This window comes from Microcaecilia unicolor, chromosome 8 (genome assembly GCF_901765095.1).
Source record: "Microcaecilia unicolor chromosome 8, aMicUni1.1, whole genome shotgun sequence".
Classification (NCBI taxonomy): domain Eukaryota; kingdom Metazoa; phylum Chordata; class Amphibia; order Gymnophiona; family Siphonopidae; genus Microcaecilia; species Microcaecilia unicolor.
The window spans coordinates 171372098-171397589 of NC_044038.1; the positions used below are offsets into that span (position 1 = coordinate 171372098).

General features: G+C 42.8%; 1 protein-coding gene across 2 annotated transcripts in view; it reads left to right on the top strand.

Annotated features, from left to right (window-relative positions):
• FSTL4 (follistatin like 4) overlaps positions 1 to 25492 on the top strand; it is a 416621-nt gene that overhangs the window by 29824 nt on the left and 361305 nt on the right. For both annotated transcript variants that reach the window (XM_030213353.1, XM_030213354.1), the window contains exon 3: positions 20252 to 20285. In XM_030213353.1, the coding sequence (XP_030069213.1) occupies positions 20252 to 20285 (34 nt within the window). The remainder of the gene's footprint in view (positions 1 to 20251; positions 20286 to 25492) is intronic.

The following is a 25492-nucleotide window of genomic DNA, read 5'->3' on the forward strand; positions in this document are numbered from 1 at the left end:
AAAGTGAATAAAGAAGGATTTGGTGTTAAAGGGTGAATTAATGCTGGTGGGGCTGATTTGTATATATTTGGAGTTGAATGTGAATGTTAGGGTTAAAGGGGGGAAGAAGAGTGATTGTGGGGTGTTGTGTTGGGTTCCTGTTGATCACCTGATCGCTCCTTTATTAGTTTAGGTTCTATAATAAAATAAGGTTAGGTTTTTTTTTTAGACTAGGGAATTATAATTGTATTTGTTTAAAAGTTAAATAGAACCAAAGTTTTGATAGTGTAATAAAATAGTGTCATTAAGTGGGGGTACCTGAAAGGGAGAGAGGGTCTTGCCTCCTTTTTGGTTTTTAAGGGTGAGGTTAGGACGAAGACGCGCCGGAGGAGAGAAGCTGAGAACACGGGCCCCCACGCAAGAAAGACTGGCGACCAGCTAAAAGGAGCGTAAGGAAAAGACTGCATTGCTGCATCCGTTTAGGAAAACGGGATTTTTGAAAAGGGAAAAAAAAGGGGGGAATCTCTCTATATAAAACGCACCTCCAACGTTCGAATGAAGCCTCTGTTAGCCAAAAGTGAAGGGGGTGAGATCGCATTGTGTCTGCCCCGCCCACGCGTCAAACGTGATGACGTCGAGGGCGGAGCAATGACACTCATCCAATCGCAACGCTCGGCAGCGAAGCGTCAGGGAAGGAGGCGGCGCTCTCAACGTCTAGCCTTCCCTTCGCTGTGTTCCGCCTTCTTCTGACGTCAAGGATGACGTCAAAAGAAGGCGGAACACAGCGAAGGGAAACCTAGACGTCGGGAGCACCGCCTCCTTCCCTGACGCTTCGCTGCCGGAACCGCCACGGAGGTACATTTAAAAACAAGAAAAAAAAAATAAAAACCATGTTGTGGGGAGCGAAGAGGGTGGCCACAAAAGAAAAACAATGGGAGCGGGAGGGCAGGGGAGAAACGACACCATGGATGCGAAGTGGGGGGGGGGGGAAGAAGAGGGCGGCCCAGGCTGGGACATGGGAGAGAGAGGAGCATGGATGCAAGGGGGGGTCATGGAAGGGAGACAGGGGACTTGCTGGAAAAGGATGAATGGAGGCGGCAGGGGACAGAGGAGCATGGATGGGCATGGATTGGGAGGGCAGGACTCAGGGAGAGAGGGAAATTGCTGGATAGGGATGAATAGAGGGGACAGATGGGCATGGATGGATATGGATTGCAGGGCAGGCCTCAGGCAGAGAGGGGAAATGCTGGATAGGGAAAAATGGAGGGGCCAGGTGACAGATGAGCATGGATGGGCATGGATTGGAAGGGCAGGACTCAGGGAGAGGGGAATTGCTGGATAGGGATGAATGGAGGGCACAGATGGGCATGGATGCATATGGATTGCAAGGCAGGCCTCAGGCAGAGAGGGGAATTGCTGGATAGGGATGAATGGAGGGGCCAGGTGAAAGAGGAGCATGGATTGGAAGGGCAGGACTCAGGGAGAGGGGAATTGCTGGATAGGGATGAATGGAGGGGACAGATGGCCATGGATGGATATGGATTGCAGGGCAGGCCTCAGGCAGAGAGGGGAAATGCTGGATAGGGAAAAATGCAGGGGCCAGGTGACAAAGGAGCATGGATGGGCATGGATTGGAAGGGCAGGACTCATGGAGAGGGGAATTGCTGGATAGGGATGAATGGAGGGGACAGATGGCCATGGATGCATATGGATTGCAGGGCAGGCCTCAGGGAGATAGCGGAATTGCTGGATAGGGATGAATGGAGGGGCCAGGTGACAGAGGAGCATGGATTGGACTCACACTTTCACTCTGACTCTCAAACACTCACTCTCACATACACTCTCCCAAACACACACACTCCGAGGAAAACCTTGCTAGCGCCCGTTTCATTTGTGTCAGAAACGGGCCTTTTTTACTAGTAGGATATAATATAAAGAGTAATACTTACCTGGTTCTGGGGAAGGTTGGTCCGGTAATCCTGTAAAAGATAAAAATCACACAAAGGATCAAAATCCTTATATGAAAACAATTCTGGAAAAGAAATTGAATAATTTTCATGGATATTGTACAGTATAGGAATAGAGGTTAAGGATACTTATCTGAGGCTGGGTGGTGTGGAGAGAAAACCTATGAAAGGAATAGAGAAATAAAATTACCTACTTGATTGACATTATAAATTTTGTTAAATGTTATGCAAAATGTTACATCTGTTTAAAATAAATTCCTAATAGTTTACAATTTTATATGGTGAGTTGGTGATTTGTGCTCTCAAAGTGGGAAAATCTTGAAATTAGTTTCCATTCCTCTCTTGCTTCAGAAGCAAGGGACGAGGTTAGTGACTGTTGTCTGCTCCTCACTCCTGGGAACTGGTTCCTGAAGAGTCGTCACGACTACTTCCATCAGGCTTCCCAGGGTCCAGTTTATTTACACCATCCCGGGCGTGAGGGTCGACCAACATTATCACAACCTAACCTGCCAAGTACTTGTGACCTGGCTTGCCCACTGTTGGAATTAGGATACTGGGCAAGATAGACCATTGGTCTGACCCAGTATGGGTACTCTTATTTTCTTATGAAAGCTGAAAGAAAGAGCAAGGTTTTCAAGGCAAGTTTTTCAGAGATGGTTCAGCTTGTATAGATAAAGGAGGTGAGTTCCAGAATATACATGTCTAAATATACATGTCTAAATGCCAGTTTATGCCTGTGTAAAACACGAACAATGCTCCTACAATAAGTGTCATAATGGCATTGAATATACATGTTAATTTAAATGTCATAGCTAATGTTTAAATTAAAACGCTGACAGCCACTGTTGAAAATTACCCCCAGCAATTGCAAAGCAGCAATAATTTCTCAGCCTCTCCCAACCTTTCCCCTCCAAAGAGAAACAATAATAAAGTCACCTGAAATTGAGTACAGCAGTATGACATATGTTGAAATGCTTTCATGAAATTGTGTGCTAGGTTAACATAGCATGACAATGACCCAATCAGAAATGACTGTATATTATGAAAAAAATTCCAGTCAGTGAAGGCTAATAATGATCCATCGCTTTACCATAAAACCTTAAAAGGTTTCTAAGAATGACAAATAACGATGAGTGGCATTTTAGAACAGAAATCCAACTCAGAATATGGACACCTAAGTCTGTACATCAGATACGGGCGTCCATTTTCCCTGTATTTTAGAACAGGATCTGCTGACAAACTGCCTGTTCTAAAATACATGAGAAATGGACATCCACGTGCTGGCTACATCCAGCAGAAACATCCATTTTATAAATAACCACATAGACCTCCATGTGGAGAAGTAGCCTATGGTTAGAGAAGCCAGCTGAGAACCAGAGCAGAAATCCAGAGGTTGCTGGTTCAAGTTCCTCTGCAGCTTTTTGTAATTTTTTTTCTTTAATTGTGAGCTCTCTGGGGACAGAAAATACCTACTGTGATCTCCCTTACCATCTCCAGTGGAGACCTGCTTAATCGGAGCAACTTTCTGTAACCTGGACGACCCTTTTGGACATGAACGTCTTCTCCTTTTGGTTGGAAGTCTGTATTTTAGCTCTTCTGTGTTCCTGCCCTTAACTGCCTCCTTGCCATATGGATGGATGTACAGTAGTTTCAGACGTCCATATCCTGGTTTTATAAAATCCAGATTTGCCTGTCCATGCAATATGAATGTCTAAATGCTGGTTTTCAGGCATAGAGCTTCTAAAATAAGAGCCTAAGGGGTCCCGTCTACTAAGCTGCGGTAAAAGGGGCCCTGCGCTTGCGGCGGAGGCCATGTTTAGCACGTGCCAGGGCCCCTTTTACCACAGTGGGTAAATTCGCACTTGCTGAGCAGCCATTTCAGGGGGAGCACTTATGCCACTCATTGAGGTGATGGTAAGGGCTCCTGCGCTAAGCCCCCTGTGGGAAATCATTTTGAAATATTTCCGCTAGTGCCAGAAATGGTGCAAGCCAGGGGTGGAATTACCACCGGCTCCAACGCGGGAGCCGACGGTAGTTCCGGACCCCTACATGGCCTTCAGATATATATTACATATGATGTTAAAACATGTTAAATGCATCTTAGCATGTGCTATTCACTGCAGGTATGTCCAGGGCTTTTTTTGAGGGGGTACTTAGGGGTACTGAGTACCGGCACCTTTTCCATTGTCTGCTAAAATTGACCCATGGAACCCAAGTTTTAATGAAAGAGCTCAGGCGCTACACACCAATTCTGTCTTGTTATAGATTCTATGACTGGTTGCAGGTGGCCTGGCTATTATGGGGTGGGTCCCTCCGTGATTACCCCACTCCTGAAGGGTGGCCTAGCATTTGAGTACCGGCACCTTTTTTGCTAGAAAAACAACACTGGGTATATCTATACTAACAACACACCTGAATGGTGTTAGGCCCCACTAACATGTTAACATACTAGTATATCTAACCTCCCCTGAAACTAATGACCAGCAGTGTTAAAATAAATCATAGAAAAGTGGGAGGTTTTTTTTTAATATCACGAACCACATAATTAAGCTATGGAATCTGTTACCAGAGGATAAGGTCAAGGAGACCAACCTAGCGTGATTCAAAAACGTTTAGGAAAAGTTGCTGGGGAAATGGTTCATAAAAATCATTAGCCAAGTATTTTTATTTACTTATTGGGATTTATGCCTTCAGGAAGAGATTCCATCAAGGCAATGAACAGCAGGTACAGTTTAACATAAAACTTAATTTTGTTAACTGCATAACAGCAGGGTAAGGGTCAGGGAGGGTGCATCAATCAGCGGTGTAGAGTGGGGAGTAGGTCTTAGCAAAGAAGTAGGTCTTTAACAACTTCTTGAAGAGGGTATGGTCCGCTTGAGTTTTAAGGTGTTGTGGGAGAGCATTCCAGTGTTTAGGACTCCAGTAGTGGAAGGACGAGGAGAAGATCTTCTTGTACTTGACACCCTTACAATTCGGGAAGTGGAGATGGAGATAGGACCGAGCAGCAGGATTAGCATTCCTAGGCGGAAAGTCAATAAAGGGGAGCATGCAATCCGGGGCAACTCCATAGATGATTTTAGGAGAGCTATTAATCGTACCTGGAAATCAGTTATGGGATTTGCCTGGAACTTGTGACGGACTGGCCACTGGCGGAGACAGGATGATGTACTCAATGGACCTTGGTCTGACTCTACATAGTTTCCTTAAGCTCCTATGCTTATAAATGCCAATGGCCCATCTTTGCTTTTAGTTCACATATCCTGGTGTCTCATTAACACCTTTTTATGAAAGATAATATGTTGCAGTAAGCCTTTAGCGCTGCTGTTACTGTCTCTGATTTAAAGTGTGTGATTTACAGTAGAAACGTAACAGGATTTTTGCAAATCATCACTGCTGAAACATAACACATGAAATATGATTTTCTTAATATAGCCACTTGCTAATTTCTCTACAAAGAACATTAAAACAAAAAAAAAAGAGTACTTGCAAACCAATCTTGTTCAGCTCTGAAAACCATAATTGAAACCACTGCACAGAGTTTCCTTTGATCAGGTCAGCACTATAATTAAAATAAGTTGGATTTTTGAGGGCTTGAAATTGACATTTTTAGATATCTTCTGAGTATTTTGCAATGTCATCTGACTTTTTATTTGATGCTCTATTTCTGATGCTATGAATTCATCTTCACTAATGTAGTCAGGAAGATCCCACAGTCACTGAGAAGGACTCTGTCTGTTCCAGAGTCCTCTTAAAGGGTACATGGTATGGTGCTTCAGGGTCCCACTTGCAAATTTGAGACACTAAAAATTCTCATCCATGAACATTCTTATGAAATTAGTTGTATAAAATATGGAACTATCCATTTTGCATATAATAATAAACTCTTGTAACTAGTAACCAAATGATCCCTTATTCCAGAGGTTTTCATTTCAGTCCTTGGCCACATTCAATGGGGATATCCTGAAAACCACGACTGGCTGGATGTGTCCCAAGGACTGTGTTGAAAACCTCTGCAGTTTATTCCATAAGAACATAAGAATAGCCATACTGGGCCAAACCAATGGGCTATCTAGACCAGTATCCTACTTCCAGCAGTGGCCAATCCAGGTCACAAGTACCTGTTAGAAACACAAACAGCAGCAACATTCCATGCTCCAAACCCAGGGCAAGCAGTGGCTTCCCCATGTCTATCTCAATGGCAGACTATGGACTTTTTCTCCAGGAACTTATTAAATGCACTTGGGGGAAAATCCACTGCTTTATTTCTGGGATAAGCAGCATAAAATGTATTGAACTTTTTTGAGATCTTGCTAGGTATTTGTGACCTGGATTGGCCACTGTAGGAAACAGGATGCTGGCCTGGACCTTTGGTCTGTCCCAGTGTACTTGTCCAAACCTTTTTAAAACCCAGATATGTTAACCACCATTACCATATCCTCTGGCAGTGAGTTCCAGAGCTTAACTATTTATGTGAAAAAAATGTTTCCTCCTATTTGTTTTAAAAGTATTTCCATGTAATTTAATTGAGTGTCCCCTGGTTTTTGCACTTTTTGAATGAATGAATTTCGGTTACTTCATAAAACTATTGGATGCTGTCGACAGGGCTGTATTTAAAATGCACCCTTAGGCACTGAGGGCCAGGAGGACCTTACCTCCACCAAAAGTAATGAAACGATGAGGGAAAGGGGCTGGTTCTCTCAGAAATAATTGACAAGGGGTGATGGGAACCCTCCCTCAGCACACAGAACTCAATGCCAGGAGATTGCTCTTAACCCTAGTACTCATTTGTAGATCTTTCACTCACCTCCAAGCCTGAAGCCATCATATTCAGCCACCAGGTAAGGAATAGAAGCAGCTGCCACAACAGCTTAGAAAACTTAACACTAAACCTCAGAACCACCATATTGTCTCCAGACCAGCTTCTGCTGGACCTGGGACTGCTCATCTCTTTGAACAGAGACATATCAAGTTAGATTTTAAAACAGCTCTTACATGGAAGGCTGACCTTTAGTGGTAGCACCTCAAGACTATTGCTAGGGGCCAGTGCTGCCATTTTGAAACTGGTGCCAGATGGGGTGGGAGCGGAAGTAGAACACTCTTGCCCCTTCACACTAGATGACCTGGGAGCACTTCCAGGTAAGCCCCAAGGATGGCAATTGCATCCTAATTTACTTTCTGTAATGCCAAAAAAAAAATATTGGGATCAATATTTGAGTTGATTTAACTGGCCAGTGACCTTTCAAGACTTCTGCAGAAGTCTCGTGAGGCTGCCGCTTGAACTCTTGGCAGCCATTTTGAATCAGCGCCAGGAGAAAGGCAGTCTGCAGATGCACCGGGCAGGAAAGAGGAGGCTCTCTTCTGCCCTGAAGAGGTCACTAGACCACCAGGGTACCACACTAAGGTAAAGGAGGGGAGGTTAGGATGCCCACCTGCCCATCCGCTCGCCAGCCTGCCCATTCATCCGCAAATCCAGACAAACAGGCATGCTGGCAAAACCTACCCGGTTGCCCAGCCGTGTCCTCAAAAAGAGGACATGTCCGGATAAAACCAGACATGGTAACCCTAAACAAACATGTGTAGGACAAACATATACTGTATATTATCTATAAGATAGGAGAAAATGACCTCATATGGCCAAGCACATTGAGTTAAATAGCTAAAAAAAAAGCTTCAAACAAGTCAGCATATAATCATAGGTCCTAACAAACTCCTGTTACATGCACATGTATTAACACATTAACAATCTAGAATCATGTGCTACCATTTCCACTATTTTTATATATACAAGAAACATTTCAAAATCAATTCTTTAAATGACTCCTGTGTCAAGTTCACTGTATGAGTGGAGGAGTGGCCTAATGGTTTGGGTGATGGACTTTGGTCCTGGGGAACTGAGTTTGATTCCCGGCACAGGCAGCTCCTTGTGACTCTGGGCAAGTCACTTAACCCTCCATTGCCCCATGTAAGCCACATTGAGCCTGCCATGAGTGGGAAAGCGCGGGGTACAAATGTAACAATCAGTATACAATACAATAATTGGATTAAAGATAATCCAATCGGTGTTCAGCGGTTCATCATTTAACAAAATCCCAGTGCTTATTTTAACTCCCAACAGGGATCTCCGTTTCACTAACGGCTTCCTCAGGGGTCATAGAATATTTGGCTGTGTTTCACGGAACTCACTTATAATCTTTTAATAAATCCGTATTCTGACACCAGCCTGTGCTTGGAGGCCCTTCCTGCTTTTCCTACTAGCTGGTTTTTACTGCTGTGCTCTGATTCCCTCTCTTCTGTCTGCATCATCTAATTTATGGAATAACCCCCTGTATGTCATTAAGCTGTCAAATTTGGCCAATAGAATTGAGCTTTGCATCAGTGTGGAGCATTCAGGCTACAGTACCCCATGCACTCATATTTGGTGCGAATAAGTCGTTCTCCTTCCCATTCTATTTGAGGAGTGTTGATGGAAATTGAGATATATTAATGAAGACCTCCCTGGAGGTACTGGAATTAGATCACTGAACTGCTAACAGTATGACAGCCCAAGACATGATTACATGATAACTGTGATACACCACTGATTACATTCCAGATCAAGATGTTAATTAGGATTTAATTTATGCTAGTTTGCCAGCAACATAAAACTGTGTTCATTTTTTTACAGGTCTCCTAATATAAACTATACACAGATTAAGTGATTTACTTCTTCTTCATTCTGGAGAAAAAATAAATGCATCAGGCCCTAAGATAACAGTTTTAAATGGCTAATTAAGGAACAGGAGCTTTTTCAAATAAACATAGCACAGCATATTTTCAATTGGTATTCAGATATAATTCTGCTTTTAGATTGTTTGAATACAAATACGAGATTGTAATTTTTAAAGAAAGGTGGAAACCAAAACCTTCATTCTAAATCCGATGTCGGGGAGAATGAATGGTCTAAAGTGGGGGTGGGTAACCAGTGGCCCACAGGCCGAATGCAGCCAGCCATTGAATGTTATGTGGCCCTGAAGACCAATGGAAGTATAGATCAAAAATGTCATTAACCAGAACTAGGGCAATTTTTTTTTAAAATTTTTTATTTATAACCATTTAAATTTTTACAAGTGATAAAACAACTTGCCGGAAATACAGAGAAAGTAATATATAGGAATTATTTCAGTCAGGTAATTCTATTCTCTTCCTTAGACCACTAAATAGGGAGAGTGAAACAAGACAAGGAGATCAATTAAACAGTAAACAGAAAAAAAGTGGTATTAACCTGATTATCCCCAGATATTACTCGTCTAATTCATTATTCCACATTGATCATCTGGTTGGCTTCTTCAAGGCCAATACGGTGTATAGTCAAATCATTTCATTGAAAACATACTTATTGTCCAATATTAGTTAGAAATAATACATCTGATTACATTCTTTCTCTTTTAAAAAACAGAAGTTATTTAACAATACATATACTTAAGTCTCTAATTCAAATCCCACTGATTAAAGTAATCCCAGTTTTCACAGGCTTCACTCCTTTTAAAGTAATAATAACTAAGACAATTTTAAATACTGAATTTCACAAATATTTTCAGAATAGTCACTCTAGCAGTTTGTTTCCATCATTTTTAGTTCATTTTTACTTATTTATTTATCATACAAGACCTGCCTTGCTATGTCCGGATAAGCCACAGTATTCTCTAAACTTAAATATATTAAGGATATCATCCTTTATTCTCACATAGAATTATCCAGAAATATGAGAAAAGAGATCAAAGATATACAGTACATGCTAAAATCACTGCTTCTGAATTATATTCTGAGGCCTTAGAAAAACATAAATCTGTGAAGTATCCATAATATCAATAACCAGAAAGGGTAATCAAACCACTTAGAAATGTTTCTATCAAATTTACCCTTACTAATTATTGATATTACAAATACTTCCCAGATAGTTGACTCTTGAAGCAGGCAAACTTTGCCGAAATACGGACCATGTCGAGTCTATGGTATTTGGTTTCTCAATAAATTCATACTTGATTACAAGCAACCTCTGGACATTTGTTTGTTTGGTTAGGCCTACATCCCTTCCCTGCAGCTGCCTTAGTCTTCCCATAGGGAAGCATTCCTTGTTTCGTCATATATTGATTTTATTTTTCTATGATACTCCTGCCTGTGCATTTCAGGCTGTTACTTTTGGCAGATTAATATTTATTGGAAGCCTCAAATTATCAACTTTCGTTACCCTCCTTGAAACAGGTTGTCAACCCTCAGGAAGGCGGTCTATATATCTTAAATCAATTTATCACCACTCCACCCTCCATCTAGCACTGAACTGTGTTTTAGAGCTGTTCCATCACATAGTCTGAGCAGTGCACATACCACTTTCTGAATAAGGAATTAACTCCTGCAATAAGAAGGCTGAATGTTTTCACAACATCTTTCTACATTCCCAATGGATTTCTTCCTATGGGAGTAATTTGTGTTTATAAAAACATTCAGTTTCCAAACATTAGTTTTTCCTCTGGTCTCTATGGTGCTCACTTAAATTCAGGCAAGTATGTAAACATCATTTGCATTTAAAATTAATGGATTCATTTGTAGGAAAGGCCTCAACTGTACATTGTGTTCACACCAGGGTTTACTCCAAAAAGAAAACAAACTCGTTGTTAGCGAGCTGTTGAGTACGGTTGCAAGAGAAGACAAGACAAAAGGCCCGTGAAGGGATAAATGAAGGGGTGGAACTTTAAAGTTGGTGTGCATGCTATTTATTGTAAAATGTTCAGCTGTCACTTTCACCCAAGGCGGGATGAGTAATAAATGAAAAATGTGACAGGCATTCTGCACTCCAGGAGCTCAAATCATGCTGTGCAAAAAAAAAAAATTTAAGATAAAATGTTCAGTCATTAAATGGTGCAGACAAAATAACTCTTGTTTATAGCCATCTGGTTTTTTCACTCTTGAAGTAGGCTGTCATTTTTGGAGGGGTAGAGGTGGGGGAGAAGTGTTTGGTGATAGCTCAGTCCTTTCCAGGTTACATTTTTAAGACTCCCACTGCATAGCTGTTTCAGGGGCCTTTTTACTAAGCCGCGTAAGCGTCTATGTGCGCCCAATGTGTGCCAGAATGGAGTTACCACCAGACTACCATGTGGATCTTGTGGTAATTTTATTTTTGGTGCATGTCCAATATGTGTGGCTGAAAAAGAATTTTTATTTTCAGACGTGTGTATCGGACACGCACCAAGTGGCAATTGACGCGCGTAGGTCATTGCCACCCAGTTACTGTGTGAGACTTTACCACTAGGTCAATGGCTGGCGGTAAGGCCGCAGACCCAAAATGGATGTGCGACAATTTTGAGTTTGCCGCATGTCCATTTTTGGCAAAATTTTTAAAAATACTTTTTTACAGGCGCGTGCCCATAACCTGTGCCTACACTACTGCAAGCTATTTCTCAGCGCACCTTAGTAAAAGGATCCCTGAGTTATTTCAGATTTTATTTGGAGCCTATGAGATCTGCCTCATGTTTCCTTGTCCAGACATAGCTCAGGGTGTTATAACTGTCCAACTGTAGCCTGTTAAGGTCATAGACGGACTACTAGACATTGGGAGTTCACCCTCGCAACGTTCCTTGTATCCTGTGCCTCTTCCAACTCTAGACTCTGCTTTTATATATTTATTTGTTGCATTTGTATCCCACATTTTCCCACATATTTGCAGGCTCAATGTGGCTTACATTGTTCCATCATGGTGATCGTCATTTCCAGAGTGAGATACAAGTGGTATTACATTAGAGACCATGATTGGCATAGTAGATTGAACAGTCAAGTATAAATAGTTCATATTCGGAGTTAGAGATAAGAGTGGTATTGCGTTAGAGTTTATTCGTGGTGGAGTAGATTTTGGTAGTCAATTGGGATTTTTCTAGTTCAGGCTTGAGTTTTGTTGTCTGGTAGTTAGGCTGTATCATTGTGGTATGCCTTCTTGAACAGGCTGGTCTTCAGTGATCTCCTAAAGTTAGTGAGTTCGCGGATTTTTCTCATAGCAAGTGGTAGTGCATTCCATAGCTGTGTGCTTATGTAGGGGAAGCTGGATGCATATGTTAATTTATATTTTAGACCTTTGCAGCTAGGATAGTGGAGATTCAGGAATGTGCGTGCTGATCTTTTAGTGTTCCTGGGTGATAAGTCTATGAGGTTCATGTATAAATTGCTGTTTTGTGCTATCCTGTCGTCTTCTACTATTTGGAGCTATTGTGACGTATAAACATATAAGTATCTTAAGTATCACATACCATGTAAAATGAGTTTATCGTGTTGGGCAGATTGGATGGACCATAAGGTCTTTATCTGCCGTCATTTGCTATGTTACTGTGTTACTATATACATATGCTGTACTGTGTTGGTGTGCCTAGATTGTGCAGGTTAGGCATTTAAAATTGTATGCAGTTCTGAGATTTATGCGCAAATAAATTAGTTAGGAGACATTTCACTAAGCCGCGTAAGCGTCCACGTGCACCCAACGTGCACCAAAATGGAGTTACCACATGGCTACCGTGTGGCCCTTATGGTAATTTCATTTGTGGCGTTTGTCTGCTACGCACGCCCAAAAAATATATTTTAATTTTCTGGTGTGCATCAACTGCGCGCGCCAAATGGCATTTGATGTGCGTAGGTCATTACCGCCCAGTAACCGTGTGAAACTTTACCGCTAGGTTAATGGCTGTTGGTAAAGGTCTCAGACCCAAAATCGACATGCGGCAATTTTCGTTTTGCCGCACGTCCATTTTCGGCAAAAATTTTAAAAAGGCATTTTTTGCAGGTGTGCTGAAAAGTGATTGTGCGCACACCAAAAACACGTTTACACTACCACAGGCCTTAGTAAAAGGACCTCTTAATGAGCAGTTAATAGTCAATAATTGTTAACCATCGATTATTGATAATTGACTCAAATGTAGATTTACATGCAGATCTGATTGTGTGCAATTCTTGTGCCCAAAACTGCTCACGTGCAACCCAAAATGGGGCTTGGCTATGGGGGCATTGGGGGGGGGGGGGGGTCAGGGGCATTCCAAATATTTACATGCAGTGTTACAGAAATTGGGGGTTATGCATCCAAGTTGCGTCGGGATTTACAGCAGGTTTCGTTGGTGTGCGTCCTTGCATCCTAAGCTAAGCTGTGTTCCATAAAGAGAACTCAGTCCGGTGTGTCCTTTAGAGATAGCACCAAATGTGAATTTATCCCGGTGCCCACTTGTGAATTGGTTGCTTAATGTGAATATGATGTCAGCACCTAATTTATAAAATTGCCACGTATATGTCTGAAAGATGCACGGTTTGGGAGTGGAGTGAGTACTGAGAGACATATTACATGTAGAGCTGTGAAATTCAACAGCCGATCATATAATTTTACAAGTGAACACATTAAATAGCAGGTTCTCCATTAAGTATATATCAATCCTTTTCAAGTGCCCCTGAAAATATACAAGAAACCCCATTTTTCATGTGAGGTCAAGGCCAGAAAAGGGATGTGTCTTCTATGTATTCTAAGATATCCAGATAAGTTATCCTGATAGCAGAGGGAATATTGCCACTATCCGTATACGTTCTGGGACCACCCTGGCATTATCTGCATAGTACAGAGGAAGTCTGTAAGGATATTCAGAGACACTATCCAGATAGTGCCTTTGACAATCCAAGGCAACAGTCCCTGTTATCAGGAAAAGTGCTTTTGCAAATTGACCTGATTGTTTTTGAGTTACAGTATTTGCTCAGTTGCATTCTCTGAACTTGCATATGCTAAAGAATTCAAACCATTTCCAGTCTGAAACTCTTTGGCTTCAGGGAGAGCTTGAGAGTGTTTCTCAGGTAAACATGCATAAATTTATTCCCACTAAATACAGTTTCTGAATGCTTGATGCACTGCTTTCTTTTGCTGCCCTCCAAAATAACACATTATTTTAAAAGGTTTTGGGAATCCTCTTGGGCCCATCAGCATGGTTACTATGGAGCTGCACTCTCCCACAATTTAAAAATAATTTTAAAGAACCTGCCTGCTTTCGTAGACTTGTTAAAAGGAATGAGGACTCCCCAAGGTCTGTAATAGCAAAGGAATTATACCCAAAAGATTGTATTAATACTGTTCTTAAGTACTGAGGCCCCCTTTTGCCAAGCTGCGGCAAGAGGGGGCCTGCGTTGGCATCGGTGCATGTTTTATATGCATGGTGATGCCCCCATTTACCGCAGCTGGTAAAAGGGCCGGTCTCGCTTTCCTTCAGAAAATGGCCGGGCAGCAAGTAAAGCACTTGCTGCACAGCCATTTTGGGGGGGAAGCCCTTACTGCCACACATTGAGGTGGCGGTAAGGGCTCCCGCACTAGCCCAGCGGTAACCCTGATTACTGCTGGGTAGTATCCAGCACTACAAATTTGCATAGTGCTGAAAATGACGGTGCGGTGGGGGGGGGGGGGGGGGGAAGTACTACCGGGCTGCTGCATTAGCCTGGTGGTACTTCCTAAATAGCGAGCGGTAAGCCCATAGGCGGTCGGTGGCCCAACTGTTTGGAGAGGCTAAAGGGGGTGGGGTTAGGGGTGGGGCCAGGGGCTTACATCCATAATTGTCTGACAACACAGAAAAAAGTAAGTAAAAATAAAATAATCACAATTAATACCTTTTATTAAATTTAGATATTAGATATGTATCATATGTCAAAGAATAAAGTGGTTGCTCAAAGCATATACTAACCACAACCGCTCAACTGCAAAACACTATGCACAACTTTGTGCAAAAACACACTCAGAATCTTACTGTACAGTAAATATTACACTGGGCAGCACCTAATACACCAATATACCGATACGGAAAATGCAGACTGTCAACAAAATGAAACAAGGGATCATATCACAATTCTCATGTAGAGCCATAAAACACCTTTTTAGGGTGGATAGTGTTCACAATGAGCTCCTTTTATTAACGACCATATATAGATCCTTCAAGAGGTAGTGTGTCATGATTTAGGCTCTACACCCTTTCTGATGTTTTGGTGCCACCTCAGTAAGGCCAATACACAAATTCTCCACTGCAAAACACTATACACAAACTTGTGCAAAAACACACTTATAACCTTACCAAACCATAACAGCACTAATTCCAAGGACAGGACGAGCTCCAACCTTATGCGTGGAAAGGCAGCACTATAATTACACTGGGCTCTAAAACACCAGTACACAACCTAGTGAAACAAAAAGGGCTGCAAATACTACACGCTAGCAGAATACTGCATCTTGATCACACATGAAAAACACATGACACAACAGATATGAAGGCAAAATACTGAACTGGAAAGTTACCTCAAGAAGTCAGACTCAGCATGCAGCAATACTAGAAAAATTGAAACTTACATGCAAAATATCACAGATGCTGACATATTCCAATTAATAAATTCTGAATAAAAAAAGTTTTCTACCTTTGCTGTCTGAGCATTTAGTTTTTCTCTTAGCTTTGGTCCCAGTGTCTCTCTCGTCCCGTCTGCGTGGTCACTTTTTACATCCCTGAAGCCTTTGACAATTCGATTCACAGTCAGCCTTCTGCCAGCGTCAGGGTCTTTCTCTCCTCAGGTGCGTCCCGCCTACTCTATTGCAACGTCCTGTTTTCCACAGAGGTGGGACGCGCCTGAGGAGAGAGTGGCCCCGACGCTGGCAGAAGGCTGACTGTGAATTGAATCGCTGGTGCTGTGCAGGAGGGGGAGAAGGATTCGGGGAAGTAAAAAGTGACCACGCGGACGGGAGGGGAGAGACGGGCAGAAGAGGACTTGGGAGGAAGGAAGCAGAAAAAATATTTATTGCCACGAGCTGTTTAGGGGAGCGACCGCTCCCCCTGCACCCCACCTAGCTATGCCACTCTGCGTCTATCTTGCCCCCAAATTCAGCATCTCCCTTTTCTGTATCTTTATCTTCAGAGATACAACATCTCCCCTTTCGGTGTCCCTATCTTTCCTTGTCCTGCATAGTCTGTGTCTATTTCCTTCTCTACATGTCTAACATCATCCCTTTCCCTATATCACCCCTCTGTCTCAAACCCTTCCATTGTCCAGTATCACCCCTGTGTATCCCTGTTCCTAGCAACCCCCCCCCCCCCCATGTCCAGCATCTTCAGTATCTTTACCCTGTGCTCGCTCCCTATGTTCATATGCCCATCTCCAATATTCCCTCTCTAACCATATCCTTCCTCCATGTCTCTATCCTTATGCTCTAACATATCCAGCAACTCTCCCATCTCCTTATGTCCAAAATTTTTCCTATCCCCCCCCCCAAAAAAATCTTTGTCTCGTTCATCCCTCGCCCCCCTATCCAGCATCTGTGCCTCTCTCACTGCGCCCTCTGTAGCGCTCTCCGTTGTAGTACAGCATCTTTCCAGTTGTTTGTTCCCCCTATACCATGGCACCAACTTTTTTCCCACCCCCCCCCTCCCTCCCTCCCGGTCCAGAGTTTTTTTCCAAGGAAATTTGATATGACCTGACCTCCTTGATTTCTTCTTCTCGTTCCTCATCCATGCTGGCAGCAGTGTTTAACGCCTGGTCTGCTTGCAGTCTGCCGCGTGCCACCCCTGCGGGAACTGGAGGATTGGAAGTGGGTCAGAGGAGCGCGGGTGACACGCGGATGAGGCGAGGGAAAGCTTCCTTGTTAAACGCAGGAGCAGCAAAGAATCAGCTGGCAGGCTCCTGATAGGCTCCTGATCACAAGGCAGGAAGAGTCCAGAACCTGAGGAGCCAATCCAGACCCTAGGAGGTGGAGCCAGCCAGACGAGCCTGATGTTGTAGGCCAAAACCAACTTACACACGCCACGCGAGGCGCAGCCCCAAGCGCCAAACAACTCCGAGTCTGACGTGAAGCCTCAGCACGCTGCAGCCAATCGTAGAGCGCCGCGCTCGCCAACGCGCGGCCCGTCGGTGTCGTGCTGCCGCCACGTGACAAAAACCAGGTGAGGGACGCGGCTTGCTTGGGACTTGCGGCTGGGGAGGCTTAACCTCCCCAAGCCTCTTATACGGGCGCCTATGGGTAAGCCTGCATTGGGCTTACAGCTACTTAGTAAAAGGAGCACTGAATTTTTTGAAAAATGTGGAACATCTCCCTAGTCAATGTTAGGATTTCATTTTTAGTGAGAGGACCTCACGCATTCTGGTGACAGCTTGGTGCAATTTGTGTATGTCACCTTAATGTCGTCTCTTAGGTAGTCATGTATGCATAGCTTTCTGATACAAACTGCACGTGTTTTCCATTCGACACAGTTATTTAGCATATGTTCTATTGTCATTGTTTACTTCTCTGTTTTTTCGTCATCCACTCCACTCCCTTGAAATTTGGCCATCTCTGTGGGGGGGGGGGGGGCAGTATGTGTGTGTCAGCGGAGGTGTAATGAAGGCGTGGACGACCTTCTTTCAAACATTTTGAATGCCTTCAGCTGCCCCCCATAGGGACGGCCAAATTTCAAGGGAGTGGAGTAGAGTGGAAGAGTGGCCTAGTGGTTAGAGCACTGGTCTTGCTATCTAGAGGTGGCCTGTTCAAATCCCACTGCTGCTACTTGTGATACAACATCTAAATAAATAAAGAGGGTGTCTGAGGCACAGCAAAGGTATGGACATCCTTCTCACAGAAACATCCACATTTTGGACGTCCTCAACTGCCGTTGCTTCCCCTCCTTAGGAAGGAAATCGTGTGCAAATGAGCTAACAGCGAGCAGCTCATTTGCATGCAGTTTCCTTCATGCATGCCCGTTCCTTTCCGGATCGATAAGGGAAGGGCTTTTTCCATTCAGTTAGTGGGACCAGTGCACTATGAATGTTGGCTCCTCCCATGACTAAATGGCTTGCATTTGGTAGTTTCTGAGATGGGCGCCTCACTTTCCATTATCGCCGAAAACCGGGGACGACCATCTCTAAGGTCGACCTAAATTTCATGATTTGGGCGTCCCCAACCGTATTTATCGAAATGAAAGATGGACATCCATCTTGTTTCGATAATACGGGTTGCCATGCCCCTTTACGGGGCCGTCCTAAGGGACCAATTATGATCATAGATTTAGCATACATTTAGGAGCATAATCTTTATAGAATAAAGTCCAATATGGACAAGTGGATCAGAAGCATCTTGTGATCATCTACATTCCCTAAGTCAAAGGAGTTTGAAATTTGTTTTTCATAAAGTTGCATCTATCAGGTCAGCCTCGGACTGATTCCAGACCAGAATATTAATGTTCCCTGCATCGTCAGGGATAATTAACAAAAACTTGCATGTACAACGGCTGAAATACTGTTAGATTATGGGTTTCTAAAGACAGAAAATAGAATTATCAATGGCCCTAATCCTGCACAACTGTCCACAGACAGAGGGGACTTCACTTACAAACTGATCAGCATCTCTTTATTTACTAAAGGGTCCTTTTACAAAGCCGTGGTAAAACGTGGCCTGTGGTAGTGTGGGCATGTCTTTTGGGTGTGCTCTGGGCCACTTTTGTACCGTGACTGGAAAAAAGGACATATTTTTTAATGGGCCAGGAAATGGGCATGCACAAAAATTAAAACTAGCGCATGCCTGAGCCCTTACCACCAGTCATTGACTTAGCGGTAAGGGCTCACATGCTACCCGCATGGTAACCACACAGCATGCGTCAATGTGGCTGCGCAGACGATTACTGCTGGGAAAGCCCATACTGTAGAAAATAAAACAATATTTTCTACAGCAGGATTCGGCGTGCGCCAAACTCAGAATTACTGTCAGGCACATGTGCTACCCCAGTGGTAGTGCCGATTTAGCACACGCTACCCATGCATTAGCCCTCCCGTGCTGATGGGAACTTGGCAGTCTGCAGCAGGCATGCGCTGAAAACTGAGCATGTGCAGGTGCCGGTATCGTGGAGAGTAACGTTTTTGTTACCATCAGGGGGAAGCCTTCAGCTGGCGGAGCTTGGGATCCCCACCAGCTTACCACTAAATGTGTGCTACTGTTGGGTGGGCCCTGGCCCACCCAGGCCCACCTGTGGCTAAACCACTGCTCCCGTGACTTTTTAAAAGGGCTCCTAAGGCAGAAAAAATGGAACGTTGGATATGGATGCAAGAGAAGGTGATTCACAAGACTGGATGAAGTGCGCAGTACAAGAAAGGGCCAAGCCAGCAGAAACTGGGCAGTGAGCTAAGTTACATTGTCTCTGTGGAAATGCTTAAGCACTTCATTTGTTTCCGTCTTACAAGACTCTTCAGGCTCAGCAAACAGGACTGTAAGCTATATGACAGGGAGGCCCTTACCTTTTAAAGAAAGCAAAAGAACAACTGTCACATTGGTGAGATGGCCCTATGCAAATCCGCTGCCATCGGAGTTCACATTCTGAAGAAAAATGACAGATTCTTCCATTGCAAATTTTCTCATAAAGATTTGACAGCAGCAGATTTGAAAGAAAGTGTGCCTGCAATCACAGGAAGCAGCCAGGCATGGCAAACACTGCAGTCAAAGTTTCTTGCCGTGTAAATATTGACTTAGAAAATGGAAAGAGTGGGAAGTTCCCGAACCAATAAGTTTATTCATGAAACATGATCAAATAAACCATTTTCTATTCCACCACTAGGAATGAGTGTGATATTTATTTTCTGGGACAAAAAAAATGTAAAGGATAATCAAAGCAAAGTTTATTCAGCATAAGTGTGTGTTTCCTGATTATTATTAGTTCTTGGTTTAACTTGTTTCAATATTTATTTATTTATTTCTGCATTCTTGTATCCCATTATTATCCAAAAGCAAGTTTTGGTTCAAAGTGGCTTACAATTTACATTTTGGTGGAGTTACAATTGGGCTTTACAGTTGGAGATGACATTTGTAGCTTGTGTAGTTGTTTATGAAGAGATGTATTTGACAAGGAAAGGCAGCTAGCTGTAGCGTTTGTCATTATTTGTATAGTCTTTATTTATTCATTTGTTTGACATGTCCATTTGGAGACAAAAGGTGTAGGTATCTTTGTAGCTAGCCCTGAGGGAGAAGGGGGGAACAGCAATCCTAGTCCTGTATTTTCAATACTTCATGCATTTGTTTTTCATTGCAAACGTAACTGCAGAAAAGGCAGGTACAAATCTCCGTGGATGCTTTTTCAAGGGAAAATGCACAGGTGTTTTCCCTTTCGAGATCCGCTGCGTTGTTTTGAAACTTTCCCTCTTAATCTGTAATTCACCTGGGCTATATTTATACAGTTTGTTTATAGCAGAAGTTTGGTCTCATGGAGAGAATGTGTGGATAACGCCTACATCCAGTGCAGTACTTTAAACACTTTTCTTTTACATTGTAGGAACCCAGAAGCTTTGATGTGATAAGAAGAAAAGGTAGGAAAAACAAAATTATCCATGCTCTTGTCACTGTGCTGAGGGATCGGGAGGTAACTTTGCGGAAGGAGGATGTATATCACAAGCCTGGCCGCCTGACGTTGAATTGTAAATAGCCTGTCTGAGAACCAACCTTGTGGCATATCTCCACAAGGTATTATGAAAAATTAAGCTCCAGATATTTGTACAGGAAAACCACAGTGGTAATATACACATGTGAATTCTCTAACATGGTTAACATGGTGCCTGATAGGAGCCTGTTCTGTAAAGGAGCATGGGTGCCTACTTTTTCTTTTAAAAATATTAACCTAACTGGTGATATCCATGTTTAACATTACGTGGAATTGTGGTCCTTACATATAGTTTTGAACACATACCACAGAAATGCCATGGGCTTGATATTAAAAAAAAAAGCTGAGCTCCAATGTTAGCCCCTAAATTTGTCCCCTATTTTCAGCCAAAATTATGAGCCTAAGTTTTCAGCTGAAAATTCTTCTTAAATTTAGAAGCTTTAAAGATATACTTATAAATTTAGGCCTGACATGTCACCTACATTTATGAGCTTAGTGAAAATCAGCGCTAAGCTCATTCACTTTTTCCCCCATCCTAAATCTACCCCTGTTGCCACACACTTTTATGCTCTTAAATTTAGGAATTTAGTGAAATTTTGAATAAAAAGTTATGCACTCGGTCCTAGTAACTCTCAAAGGGGTCTTTTTTACTGAGCTGCGGTAAAAATAGGCCTTAACGCGCCTTTACATGGGTCTTTTCCACATGCTAAGACCATTTTTATTTTGGCCATAAAAACCCAGATTTTCTGGGGGTTTTTTGCATGAATGGCCATGTGCTAATGTTGCAAGCAAAATAAAACACAGTGGGCCAGGGGTGTACTAACAGTGATCGGGGCCCCGATGCAGTAACTGTCATTGGGGACCCCCCAGTCACAGCCTGCCGCCCCACTGTCCTACCACTGCACCGCCACCCCCTCCCGCACACTACAACCCCCTCCCACTGCTGCAGTTGCTGCCTCCCTCCCACACACTACAGACCCCTGAGTCAAAGTGGGCCCTTTCCGGTCCTACCTTGAAGAGCCCTGGTGGTCTAGTGGCTTCTTTGGGAGCAGGAAAGAACCCCACACTTTCCTGCCTGCTATCACTACTGTGCCTGGTGCCACTGTGTTTTCAAAATGGCAGCCAAGACTTCCTTTGGTTGCCTTGCAAGTCTCGGTAGTCTTGTGAGACTGCCATAGGAAGTCTCAGCAGCCATTTTGAAAACACTGTGACACCACCAGGCAGAGTAGATGCAGCGGGCAGGAAAGATTGGGATTCTTTCCTTCCCCCTGCAGAGGCCACTAGATCACCAGGGACCTTCAAGGCAGGACTGGGGAGGGGCTGTAATATGCAGTTGCAGACAATCAGGCAGATCCTCTAGGCTCCCTAGAGCCCCTGGGCTCTTAGACACTGCCCGGTTGCCCAAATGGTTAGTCCACCCCTGCAATGGACACCAGAGAGATAATTGATCTGACGCTATAGCGCCCTTGCTGCAATTTTTCTTCTATGTGAAACTGTCCACATTGTTTTTACCTTTATACTTGTTGGCATGGCCTGTTGATATTTGAAAGAACAGAGAGCACTGCTCAGACTGTACTACTGCCATTGACAACCTCTGACACAGGCATTAACGCTGAAACACGGCCTGTGTCAGATCCTTCATTAATTTTAGATGTCAACCCAATCTCGGAGGCTCATTGTCCTTTTTCCTTTTTTTTTTTTTTTTTTTTTCTTGGCTTGGCTCCTTGTGCTATGGGTTCCTTCTTTCCTGTTTGCCATAAGAGTGCGGCCATTATTAAAATCACTGCAGGAGCACTTACTGTTACCTATTTTGTAGGTGGTGTTATCCGTGTGTTAACCAGTTAGCGCATAGTAATATAGATGTGATTAGTGCAGGAATGTCCAGTTTTAGCCCTGACCCACCTCCTAAAAAAATTTAAGAAAAATATTAATATGCAGATAGCATACGCAGATTGCAAAGTTAGCGCAAGACACCTAAGCGCATCCCATTGTACTCCATTTTGTGCTGTGTTAAGCACGTGTTCATATCTTATACATCTTAGTAAAAGGACCCCAAAGTTAGAAGCATAAATTCTTTGTATGTCGGCCCCATTTCTATAAATATTTGTGTGTCTAATTGGGTATTTAATATTATTCCATGTGTTATATGGGGAGATTCAAGGATGATGATGGCTTCTTTACACTGTGACTCGATTTCTGTATTTTCTGATTTGAAATCTAGTTGACTATCTAGAGATATAAGCTCTTAGAAGGCAAGTGGTTTGGATTACCATTTTTGAACTAGAATGAACTATTTGGCATTGCTGATCTGCAGTCTGTGCTTGGATAAGCTCAATAATAAGAACAGATTTGAATGTTCAAAAACAGCATCGGTAGAGATGGGTGGCAACAGAAGTCAAAAGCAGGAAAAAGAAAAGTTAAGAATTTGATTTGGAAGATGTCCATAATGTCGTGTTTCATGTATTGTGGTGCAGTTGGAACTTTTTACGAGTCTTTGGGAGTTGTCACCAAAGGAGTGGGTTTTTCTTCAGAAAGAAGGCATTTCAGAGCTTTGACTAATTTTTGTTCCTGTTATCTCTAGTCAGGGGAGATAAGTACAGCTATTTGTGGTGCCTTATTACCACCACAGTATGGAGTTCCATTACGGTGACTGGGGTGGGTGAGCAGGATCGTCAGGAAGAGGCTGAAAGGTGCAATGCAGCATAATTACTGCCACCGCTGAACTGCTATAAACATTTACAAATATGTTAAGCAGAGTTCAAGTTGTCAGAAATATTTGCAATGCTTCACTAATTTTGTATAAATGGATTGTAGCAAATACCATGACTGCATTTATTTCACATCGCCCTTCTTCAAAAGGAGCTATTTGTCATGTATAGAAATAAAGGATAATAAATAAAAATAACAAAATAGAATATCAATACAGTATTTATAAACCTCTAATTTTCTAAGAGGGGTTCATTGCGGTGTACAGAAATTAAGCAGCAATACAAATCGTACTTCTCTTCAGCTTGGAACAGAGACGGCTAAGGGGGGATATGATTGAGGTCAACAAACTTTTGAGTGGTGTAGAATGGGTAAAGACCAGGGGACACTCAACGAAATTACATGGAAATACCTTAAAAGCAAATAGGAGGAAGTTTTTTTTTCACTCAAAGAATAGTTAAGCTCTGGAACTCGTTGACAGAGGATGTGGTAACGGTGGTTAGCGTATCTGGGTTTAAAAAAGGTTTGGACAAGTTCTGGTATTGAGATAGATATTGGGGAAGCCCCTGCGTGCCCTGGGATTAGTAGCGTGGAATGTTACTACTAATCGGATGTTTGCCAGGTACTTGTGACCTGGATTGGCCACTGCTCAAACAGGATACTGGGCTAGATAAACCATTCTTATGTTCATAACCCTGGAAATTCAATGCCAGGTCATGTCTGGGCAGCAACATTGAATTTCCAGGTTTCTGGAGCTGGCTAATGCAAAGCCAATTAAGTGCAATATTCAGAACTTAATCAGGTATGAGTTACCATATGAAAATAGGACTGACTTTTCTGCGGTCCTATTTATACAGTTGACCTGTCTGGTTAAGTGCTGAATGTAAGCACTTAGGGGTCCTTTTACTAAGGCGTGCTGAAAAATAGCCTGCCATAGTGTAGATGCGTGTTTTGGGCGTGCACAGAATCATTTTTCAGTGTACACTGTAAGAAATGCCTTTTTTAAATTTTTGCCGAAAATGGACGTGTGGCAAAATGAAAATTGCCACATGTCCATTTGGGTCTGAGACCTTAACATCAGTCATTGAACTAGCAGTAAGGTCTCACACCGTAACCGGGTGGTAATGGTCTACACTCTTAAAATGCCGATTACCACCCGATTACCACCCATGCGCTAAAATATAAAAATATTTTCCGGCACGCGTAGTGGGCGCACATAGAAAATGAAATTACCACACAGTCCACGCGGTAGCCAAGCGGTAACTCGAAATTTCTGCACATTGACCGGCCAAGTGCTGACTCTGCTCCTGGAACATCCTCAAAATAGCTGGTTTGTAGTTTGCAGCTAACCGGTAATTTTCAGCGGCACTAACCAGTAAAGTGCTTCTGAAAATAACTGGTTAACACCGAATTGGCAATTTAACCTTCCAGGAGCCAGAACTTAAAAGATTTTGAAAATTATGAATATTGTGAATTTTATTTTGTAAACTATCTAGTTATTGGTGGTATAGAAATTTTTTAAATAAATATAGGGGCCATTTTTACTAAGTCACTTAAGCGTCTATGTGCACCCAACGTGTGCCAAAATGGAGTTGCTGTCCGGTTACCACGTGGCTCTTGTGGTAATTTCATTTTTGGCGCGTGTCCAACACGCGCAGCTGAAAAATATATATTTTTTTGGATGAGCGTATTGGACGTGTGCAGGTCATTGCCACCCGGTTACCGTGTGAAACTTTACCGCTAGGTCAATGGCTGGCGGTAAGGTCGCAGACCCAAAATGGACGCACGGCAATTTTTGATTTTGCCGCATGTCCATTTTTGGCAAAAATAAAAAGGCCTTCTTTTAAAGGCGTCCTGAGAAATGGATCGGCGCACGCCCAAAACCCGCGCCTACACTATCGCAAGCCATTTTTCAGCACACCTTAGTAAAAGGACACCATAGTAAAAACTGTTCTAAATGAATCAACACCTAGTTCTGGGTTAAGACCAACTAATATGAAGCCAGGCAGACTGGGTGAGCTAAAGGATCCCTATCGTCCATCTGTCTTTCTGTGTAAGATTTTCCTTGATCAAAATTAATCTATTGTGTCTTTGAATTAAAAATCACCTGTTCTTAAAATATGATAGCAATGGAAATTTGTAGTAAATATATGCCCATCACTTAAATTATAGAGAGAAAAGGGGGCAGGTAGGATGATAATGGTTTCCCATGTGATCATCTGTGCTGCAATTAACAACCCCTTTGAGAGTCAGAATCTTTGTAATGTTTTGAAATTGACAGTTTCAAGAATTTCCAGACAGCCCTTGCAAGACTGCAGAGATTCCTTGACACCCTCCCTTTGCCTCAATAAACTATGATGGCTGAAAGAGAGAGAGCCATAGTGAGAGAGGGGAACGGAGAATGGAGAGGAAAAGAAATTCATTAGCCAG